General features: G+C 41.7%; 1 protein-coding gene across 1 annotated transcript in view; it reads right to left on the bottom strand.

The window, feature by feature from the left end:
• Window positions 1-8,586: 8,586 nt before the first annotated feature.
• LOC147005301 (uncharacterized) overlaps window positions 8,587-10,418 on the bottom strand; it is a 43,756-nt gene continuing 41,924 nt past the window's right edge. Inside the window, exon 6 of the mRNA XM_085836893.1 lies at window positions 8,587-8,921. Within this exon, the coding sequence (XP_085693019.1) occupies window positions 8,787-8,921 (135 nt within the window). The 3' untranslated portion in view covers window positions 8,587-8,786. The remainder of the gene's footprint in view (window positions 8,922-10,418) is intronic.

The following is a 10,418-nucleotide window of genomic DNA, read 5'->3' as shown; positions in this document are numbered from 1 at the left end:
CTATATAATAGGCCAAGTGTCTGTAAACAGCTGTGCTGCTGGAATGTAGAAAGTCACTGCACTCAGATTCAACTTCCTGGTTGGAAGTCATCACAGTGTGATTAAACATTTTCACAAAGAATAGTAGATAAATAACTTGGTTTTTAATGTTAACTTTGTTTCCATTAAGTCACATTTAAAAACTTATCCTCAAGCCTACCTAAGTTAATTAACTGTTGGCCTAGACATCTTTCTGGCCACTCACTGACTTATTTCCTGAACGTTTGCCATTTTTATAAATCTTGTCAGCTTTGTTCTTGATGAGCTAGTTCCCTTTCCAGGAATCCCTTTGTCTTTCAATTAGGTCCTTTGTTTCCTAAATCATCCTGCTTGTTTGGCACAAGTCTTCCCAGGCCAGTGAGACTTCGGTGTCCTCAGCACCATAGCAATATCCCTGGTTAGGCTGGACAGGGGTTTGCTGAGGGAGTTTGTTCGTTTGAATCTAGGTCTTACATGAAGTCTTTCAAATAGGGTTTTTACCTTGTCACTAAACTGTCCAGTCTAAGCAGTTCTGCAAAATGTGAGGGAATTATGAACTTCTTCCTGCAATGGGTTTTTATGGTTTTGGTTTGGTTTTTTTGTTTGTTTTTGTTTTGTTTTGGTTCTTTGTTGAACCCTGGACAAAAACTTCCCTACTTCTAGTTTCTACAATTTAAATTAAAAACAGAATTCATCTTAGAATTTCTCACCCTCTTCCCCAACTATTCTAATCAATCTTCAGTGTACCACTCATCTTTTTTCCTTCCTAAGGCTTTTACTGATAGTATAATCCTGTACTCTCAACCCTGGGAAGGCTGAAGCGGATCCTTGAGCTCATTTCAAGGCTGACCTGGGCATTGGCAAGAACCCAGCTTAGAACACATGCAAGGCGATCTTACCTTACATCCTGTTGCTTGGACTTCTTCCTGTTCAAAGTTTTCAGTGGATGCTAAGTGATCTTTACTTCCACTGAGGAGTGGAACACTTTAGAATGAACCTCTGGTTAGATATTTTTGTTATCTGGTGAGGGTTACTGGAGTTTCCCACCCTGCCTGAAGGGTGAATCTGGCTTGCTGTGTTCTCATCTCAAAGGAAAGAAGGCAGATGGCTGTGTCCAGAGAGAGCCATCACAGTTTGCTTCAGAGACACTAGAATGGGCTGGAAGATCTAGTGGTCTTAGTCAGACGTGAAACCTGGCCTTTCTTCATTACCCATATGTCTACCAGTACTTGGGCTGACACTTAAGCCATTAGGGCCTTTGTAGGGGTATTTTGAGACCCCCCTCCGTGCTAACAAATACACAGTTTTCTTAACATTTGCTCATAAACTTGTTAAGCTTATTTTCTCTTAAATCCACCCCACATTTAACAAGCCCTGGTACTTAGTAGAATTTCAGAAGAGTAATGGCAGGTGTGTGTGTGTGTGAGTGAGAGAGAGAGAGAGAGAAAAGGGAGGTTGGTGGTGAAAAATTTGTGGAAAATCAGGTAATGACAGCTCATTATCCTTTTAGAATTGTACTTCAGTATAGAAACATTTGGTGGACTGTTAGGTCGCTTTGATTTTACTTATGAGTAGACCTGCTAGTATTGCCAGTCCTCAAGCAATGAGCTTTCTGATATATACTACCAGGTGAGTCATTTCCTGGGGTTCTGTTTTCTTTTAAAATCTTTCCCTAAACTTAATATGTATTAAAAAGTCTGGCCTTTCAGTCTATTCTTTGTGCATAGGGATGGCAATTGCTTCATTATATGACAATTGCTGTTCCCAAATCAGAATTCAGTGTGTTGATTTGACATCAGTTCGTCCTGAATAAGTTCCTGTTTCCAGGATTTACATTCTGCACATTAGAAACTTGTTCGTGTGCTTTTATTCTTGGAACGCTTTCCTTAGACTACCTTCTACTTTTGAGTGTTCTGTTTAGGATGTTGAGGTGTTAGGACTCTTGACAACCAGAAAGACTGAACCCGTATCTAGGCACAGTGTTCGTGTTGCTCTATAAATGTATGCTTTTTTTGATTTGGGGTTGTTTTACCTACATTGTCAAACTAGATCCATGCTTAACAGTGATAATGAAGTTTTTTGTTTGTTTTGTTCGTGGTCCCCCCCCCCCCCCCAACACACACACAGGGTTTCTCTGTAGGCTGTCCTAGAACTTGTTCTGTAGACCACCAGGCTGGCCTTGAACTCACAGAGATCCTGCCTCTGCTTTCCCAGTGCTAGGATTAAATTCGCCTACCTTTTTTTTCTTTTTTAACCAAAATTTGGCAAGGCTGAAAATGGAATCCTATAATCACTGCTGGCCACATTAAAGTTAATAGTTGAGAAGTCTTGTCTGAATTTCCTTAGGCAAAAAGTTTCTAGCCAGTTAAATACCCTGTTGTGCAAATTCAATTTGATATTATAATTGGCTCTCAGTTACCTGTAATCTAGTCAGTTGGAAGGAGGTTAATTCTAATGTACTTGGAAGAGGCCTGTAGACCATCTATAACTGTATCAGTTGTACAGCATTGTTGCCTGGGATTCTCTATTTCACATAAACTCCCAAGTCTTAGCTGTGGTGATGGCTACAGTGTGGAAGATAGTGAGCATTCTAGTGAGTATAGTGATGACGGCAGTAAGTGAGGAAGAGCAGCAGGTAGCCGTGGCTGGGCTTACTGACCTTGTGGCTGTAAGTTATATAGGCAGTACACACTTCTGTACACACCTCTCATCAGTTACGGGAGTCATTGCATCTCGGACTAACTGGCTGACTCAAGTTGTCTTGCTACTGAAGTCTTGAGTTGGGCACATTATGCATTTACCCTATTGACTTGAGCACTTTAAAGTCGAAAGGATATCTGGTTGTGGCTTTATTGTAAACAGCCTTAGGTAAAGAGGGAACTATGTCGTTTAGGAAGGTGAAAAATACTTCCAAGTTCAGCGGGAAACCCTGGGTTTATCCCCCAGCCTAAGAAAGAATGCCTAACAATGTTTCAGAATTAGATTCTGTGGAAGGTGAGGGTGTTAGAACAGTCCAAATTTGTTATTGTAGACTTGCAGTGGGAGGAATTTTTAAATATACAGATCAATCGACACTCCTTAACTTCACTGATAAAGGTGGAAAGTGATGTGGCAACACTTCTAAGTTCATTTGTATATGTTTGTAATTTGGTTGTATTCTGTTGCATTCTAGAATTTGAAGGCAAGGTTACCTCTGCTTTTTAATTTTTTTTTTTTTAAAGAAAAAAAAAAAACACTGAAAGAAACTTCAAAAGATCTGTTAATGCTAATACCTGAATGTGGCATTTAACATGTCATGGAAACTGATTTGAATAAATACTTGAGAAAAGGAATTAAATAATTGCCGTTTTTGTTGTTGAGTGAATGGGTGTGATTTTACTGAGCTTAATCACATTTTTATAAAACAGGTATGAGACTGAAGTGGAATCCTTATTAAATGTGGAAAATGGCCTTTGAGTATTACAGTAGAGATTCAACTACAAGAGTAAATAAAACTTGAAACTAATTCGTTGTAAATTGCTTCTACAACCATTGATCTATAAAGCATGCTATTGCCAATCAGTTTTATGTATTAAGACCTATCAGCATGTCTTTTTTAGGTTGACCTCATTTTAAATTATAAGATGCTCTCTGTACCGTTTAACATTTTCCAGGATTTATTCTTCCTAGGCAGATCCCACTGGACTGTTTCCAGTTGTAGAAGCTTCCTTATAGATTCTGCCAACGAAGCTTACTTACAGTGTGCTTTCATGGGGTTTTGATTTGCACTAAATTTTATTTTCTAAAAGATCACTTATGTTTATAATGTAGTGCTTTGTCTTAACAATTAAACTTTCCAGCACTCATGCATTTTTTTTGCACTGTCTTTTTTCCCCAGTGAAGCTGTTCTCTTGGATGAATATGTGTAAATAAAGATCTTGTTTTTAGTTGAGAAGGTAAGAGGATATAAGACCTTGAAATAATGGTTCCTTGGCAAATTTAATCTGTACACAAGTACTCAAAAAATTACAATACACATTGAAGAATCAATGAGTTTGATAGAGGAAGGCTATGGGGGTGGCAAGATGGAGGTATTTGTTCTTTGGTTGGTGCATATTGTCATTAGGTCACTGTTTTCAGAAAGCAGTAAATTTAATTAGATGCTTAATGGCAGCAGTACTGACCAAGGTCTTCTCAGTAGAGGTAAATCCAGAAACGAAAGGGCACTTCCATTTCCGTTTTCTTTGTAAGATAAGTATAAGGTCTTGCTTCCTAGCTGCCATGGAATTCATAATGTAGACCAAGCTGTCCTGATGTCATTATATCCTGCCTCTGCCTCTCCCAAGCACTGGAATTGCAGGCTTGTACCATTACTTTAGCTTAACTTGTTTAGAGAATGGGTTATACTTAGTGTTGATCTTGCCAGGGAACTTTGTGGGTCTTAACAAATGACCTGTTTGAAACTAGCCTTTTTGTTAAAAAGTAAAAGGCAGAATTAATAGTTTTACCATAATTCACAAGAGCCTTGTGAGTTTTGAGCATGTTGAATTAAAGCCAGGAGGATGGCTTTTGTTTAGTGGATTGTCAAGCTTGCAGTTTGATACACTGCATGGAATTGTGTGCAAGACCTATTTGCATACTGATACTGAGTAAATTAAACTCAAAACATCCATTTTTCCAGCTATAACATTATAGGAACTTCTTTGTCTATGGACATAATTGAGGCATACTAAATTGCTTTGAAATTAGCACGTCCCTGCCTCAAGATGAGAATGTACATCCCAAAGTGTAGGAGTGTCTTTGGAGGTGGGACCCAGGGGCCTGTTAGGATCTCTGAGTCTAGCCTGATGGTGGCATGCTCTTTTTAATCAAGTGGTTCTCAACCTTCCGAATGCTGCAACCTATATTCCCTCATGTCATGTTGATCCCCAACCATAACATTATTTTTGTTGCTACTTTATAACTAATTTTGATACTGTTAAGAATCATAGTGTAAATATCTGATAGGCCACCCCTGTGAAGGGGCTGTTTGACCCCTAAAGGGTTCATGATCACAGGTTGAGAACCACTGCCCTTTGTGGTTCAAGGCTAGCCAGGGCCTCATTGTAAAACCCTCCTTCAAGATTTCTGATTATAACTCAGGCTTGGGAACCGAGGTTCACATTGTTCCTGCATGTATTTGTGAAGTGTATAAGTGAGAAAGTAGCTGATGTTAAATGGCTCTGCTGGGCACAGAATAGAGGACTGTGATGTGGTTAGCATCATCAGAACGGGACAAGCTCTGGGCACTCTGAAGGAGCCCTGCCTTTGCATCTGAAGGTCTGGGATTCCCTGAGTTATGAAACTTAGAGAATGCTGGCAGGGAAGTCTTGTAGAGTTTGGTTTTTTTTTTTTTTTTTTTTTTTTTTGGTTTTTCGAGACAGGGTTTCTCTGTATAGCCCTGGCTGTCCTGGAACTCACTTTGTAGACCAGGCTGGCCTCGAACTCAGAAATCCACCTGCCTCTGCCTCCCGAGTGCTGGGATTAAAGGCGTGCGCCACCACGCCCGCCTGAGTTTATGATTTTTATAACTTCAGATTACCAGATAGCTAAATTCCATGTGCTGAAACTAAAAAACAGTCAAATTAAGCAGGTTTGTGAAGAAAGGAAGGAAATATAGTTGAATTAGGGGATTTAAAATTTGAGGTGCTTGCATGATATCCAAGTGGCTGAAGTAATTGGAAGTTGAAAAGCTGGTATTCAGAGGGTAGAGCTAGAGAGGGCAATAGGGGAGTGAAGAAAAGCACACTGGGGAATCAGAAATAAAGAGAATGAAAGCTGGGCTGTGTTGTGGACTGAGTGACAGCATGACTGTTGCACACGGCCCACTATCCCTCCAGCAGTGTCCAGTCTTTGGTGGTTTCCTTTGTCTTACTAGTCCAAGGGTCTCTGTGACAACTTGGGCTTCTGTCATCTGGGTGGATAGTGGGAATTGTCTTAGAGTTGGTGGGAAGATTGAGTCTAATTGCCAGTGCAGTGTGTGCAGGATGATCTGTCACTGCTGATACTCACGGACCTTGTAGGATCCAGGTCCCAGCTCCTTTGTAATTCTTGACATCTAGTGGCTTGTGCCTGTCTTGGCCATTGCTTGAGTTTATTTGCTGTGCAGTATGCTACTTATGGAGATGCTGTTTGAGCATGTTGGTGTTGAAATTCTTCCTACTTTGCTTAGGATTAAGGAGACCCTAATGCGAGCTTTTCTTAGGAGTACAGCCACTTGTATGCACAGACATTGTCCTGTACTGACAGGAGGTCTCTGGTAATGTGTCCAAGCTGCTTGGTGTGGAGCCAGGGCACAGCCAGTCTGGAACCTAAATGAACAAGGTCTGGGATGCCCTGATACTTAACTTGTTTCTGCTAAGGTTTCTTGTGGCAGCCTAAGCACAAAAACAAAAACAAACAACAACAAAAAACCAAGTAAGGAGTCATTTCTAAACAATGCTTTCTTTCCTCCAGATTTCTTCAACTTTTACATTGACATTATTTTGAAAAATCCTTAAATTCTGCTTGATTGTGTAAGAAAGGAAGCATCGAGACTCCTTCAGCCTGGAATTGGCAGCAACCTGTGCTTTCACTGTGCTATGTAATGGAGAGGAGCTTAAAAAGCTCAACATTTAAGGCTGTGGCTATATAGCTCAGGGAAGGCATTTGCTTAGTATATGCAAGGTCTTGGGTTTGACCCCAACTCCCACCTCCTAAAAGAGTCACTGTTCTTTGAGGCTTTGGCTCTTGGCTTTCTAATATGCAAAATGAGGGAGTTAGGGTAGGCAATACTGAAGTGCTTAACTTTCTAATAATTATGCTAATTTGTACTATTAGGATATCTTCATATACAGAATTGTAAATCACTTTGCCATTAGGCAGGCTTTGTATGGCTTCAGAAGTAACGTGAGATATGTGATAGTTTTTCTTTTACCTGGAAACAGTGTGCCAGACAACAAACTGCACTGATGGTCCTATCTGACCCACACCCAAGGTGTCAGACAGTATACTCATAATCAAAATGGATCCTGTGGCTTATCCCAGTGAGTACTTAATTCAGGAAATATCAGCGTTGAAGCTTTGTGATTCTTAAGGATGTCTTTAGGTCAGCCTTTTCCTCATCTAAAGTAAACACCCACATAAGTGCTACCATGTGCCTACCAGTGACCTATGAGCCTCACCTTGGGCCTCTATGCATAAAGGTTACTATTAGCGTCACAGTGCAATGCAGTGGTGAGCTGACCGCCGAGCCATTACTATGCTATATGAGGCACTATTGAGCTGAAGCCTTTTCCCCTGGGTATGTAAACTACGGAGGGTCACAGATTGTGAATGGTGTATGTGTTTTTACTAGGAGGGATAAGGTGGGTGTGGAAAGTGCTGGTCATCATCACAGCCCTGGCTCCCTGTCAGTCACTATATCATTTCCATTTGTATTTTTCTTTTTGTCTCTATGAAGCTCTGGCTGGTGTGGACCAGGCTGGCCTCAAGCTCTGAGATTGCCTGCCTCTTCCTAAATGCTGGAGCTAAGGGAATGTAGCACCATGTTTAGATTAGTTTTCTCTTTTCTTTCTTTCATTTTCTTTGAGACACCATGTAGCCCAGGCATACACCCCCTTTCCCCAAACCCAAATCTGCCCTAGACTTCCAAAAGCTGTTCTTATGCATACATGAAATGATTTTTCAAACGTTTAAGACCTTGAGTGGGTGAGATGGTTCAGTCGGGAAAGGTGCTTGCTGCCAAGTTGATGAACTGAGTTCAGTTTCTGGGATGGACCTGGTGGGAGATGAGAGCCAGCTCTCATAAAGCTACCCCATGGCCTCTATAGACATCCTGGCACATGCATACTCCAGACACGATGGACAGGGCTTACCGGGAAAAGGCCTTAGTTACCACGTGGAGAACACCAGTCCGGCCCCTGTTAGTAGCTGGCCTGTTAGGAAGTAAGACAGGATAAGGCCTGTAGACTATAATCTTTACACAAACAGTTGCCTCCTATAAAAAAATGGTTTGAATTTTCACTTCAAATGAAACTATGGAAGACAAGGCTGTATACTCGTGTTAAGATTCTTGTTTCTAAGGATATTTCAAGGCTAACTGGGTTTCTGTATGATTATCAATAAGTAGTGGCATTAATTCAGTAACCCACTATTAATAAGATTTAGATGACATTTACTTTGTAGGAAACATGAGTATTCAGTTAGTATCAGCTCCTGGTGAGGAACAGGACATGGTGTAACTTGTCCCGAGACACACACACACACACAGACAGACAGACAGCAGAGTTGAGCTTTAGTAGTATAATCCCAAGGTTTGTACTTTTGAAAATTTCTACTTTTTGAAACAAGTTCTCACACTGTCAGCCCAGGTTTGCCCTGGAGAACACAATGTAACTTAGGGTAGCCTTGAACTTCAGCTTCTGGATTAGAGTGCAGTCCCTCCAATGGTGGGTTTCAGGCCGTTTGCCTCGCTTTGAGCTAGGCAGTTAGAGATCTGCCAGCCTCCAACTCAGATCTGCGCCCCCCCCCCCAGCTTCCTGAGTGCTGCGGGGGGAGGGGGGGGTGCACACCAGCGCTCAGCCTTCCAGGTGAGGGAGGCCATAAAGGAATCGCAACAGGGTCACAGCAGTGTTAGAGAAATCAAGGCACAGAAACAGGAAGGAGTCAGAAGATGCTGAAGGGCCAGGAAAAGCTCCACCCTCTCGCCCATCTCTACCACCAAGCGAGCTCACAGTTATTGGGTGCAGAGCTCTGTAACACTTTATTGGTCAGGTGGGTATTATGTGAGTACTTAAGAGAATGATAATGATTGACAGGGGAATCGCAAGGGTGGTAATTACAATCTTGAAGCACTTCCACCACGTTCTCTTGGGAATCTTCCTGGTGAACTCAAATTCTTCAGCCTGAAATAAGAACCACACATTTAGATGTTTCTGTCCAGTTCTGAACTTAATGGCACACTCAAATATTGATAAAACCGTTTGAAAGAATAGATTTAATTTAGTTTTAACCAATTCCAAAGTAGTCAGTGGGACCCAGTAGATTTGAGAAGTGTCACTGTTCTAGGTGTCTGTGCTGAGCTGTGACTTTGGGACCTTGAACATATCTTCCCATCTTCATTTCTCTGTGGTTTTACAGACTTACTATTTAATTACCATGTACTGAGAATTCTACATCTTGATTTAAGTTCTACCACCCTTCTGTTCTACACACCTTGCTCTCAATTCTTTGAAAGATTTATTTGCCTGTGCATGGCATGGAATTCCCTGGAGCTGAAGTTATGGGTGGTTCTGGGAACACAACTTGGGTCCTCTGGAAGAGCTACAAGCTTGCTTAGCTGCTGATCCATCTTTCTAACCCCCTTGTTTTCATTTATTTTCTATTAGTAAGTCAATGTCATATGATGTTTGTCTTAGTTAGGTTTCCATTGCTGTGAAGACACCATGACCAAGGCAACCCTTATAAAGTAAACATTTAATTGGGACTGGCTTACAGGTTCAGAGGTTCAGTCCACTATCATCATGGCAGGAAGCATGGCAGCATCCAGGGCAGACATGGTGCTGGAGAAGGAGCTGAAAACTCTACATCTTGATTGAAGGCAGCAAGCAGAAAAGACTCTCTTTCCTACTGAGTGGAGCTTGAGCACTAGGGGCCCTCACAGCCTGCCTACACAAAGACATGCTTCCTCCAATCTCACACCGCCTAATAGTGCCACCTCCCACAGTGCAAGCATATTCAAACCACCACAACATAGAGAACTATGGCATACATTTTTGCCTGTTTTGTTACATTCTCAGTGTAAGATAATGTATAACTCCAGTAAACCAAATGTTTATTGAATTGATGACAAACAAGGAAAATACCATCCACTGCGGAGCCACCAACTGAGGATTAGCTGAGGAAGCGAATGGAGCACATTAAGATGGCACCTTAGGAGAACGTTGATACTCATTAGCAATTCCCATGGATGACTAGGGATTGCTAGGGCTTGAGTCTGCAGTGTCCTCCACACGCTCATGTTTGAACAGGTGTTCCTCAGCCAATAGTGTCAGTTTGGAAGTCTGAAGGTCTTGGGAGGTGACACTAGCTTCTGGAGGGTTGTGAGAGGCTAGCCCCTGCTGCTGGCACATGCCACTGAACTGAACGGCTCCACAACACCTTCCTGACCTGAAACCACTCTAAAGCTGTGAGACAAAACCAAACCTTTTCCCTGTTTCTCTCAGATAAAGTGGCCACAGAGATCTAGAGATACAGATGTGTGTTAAGCTCAGTGCTCTACCATACAAGTGTAGCATGTAAATACAGATTTCTTTAATGTGGATGAGTGTTTTGCCTGTACATCCCTCTGGGAACCATGTAAGTGCAATGCCTGTGGAGGTCAGAAGAGGGCGTCAGATCCC

This window comes from Mus caroli, unplaced genomic scaffold, assembly GCF_978045245.1.
Source record: "Mus caroli unplaced genomic scaffold, Mus_caroli_1 scaffold_4, whole genome shotgun sequence".
Lineage (NCBI taxonomy): Eukaryota > Metazoa > Chordata > Mammalia > Rodentia > Muridae > Mus > Mus caroli.
Note: the sequence above shows the minus strand (reverse complement) of the source record. Positions and strands in the feature narration are given on the sequence as shown.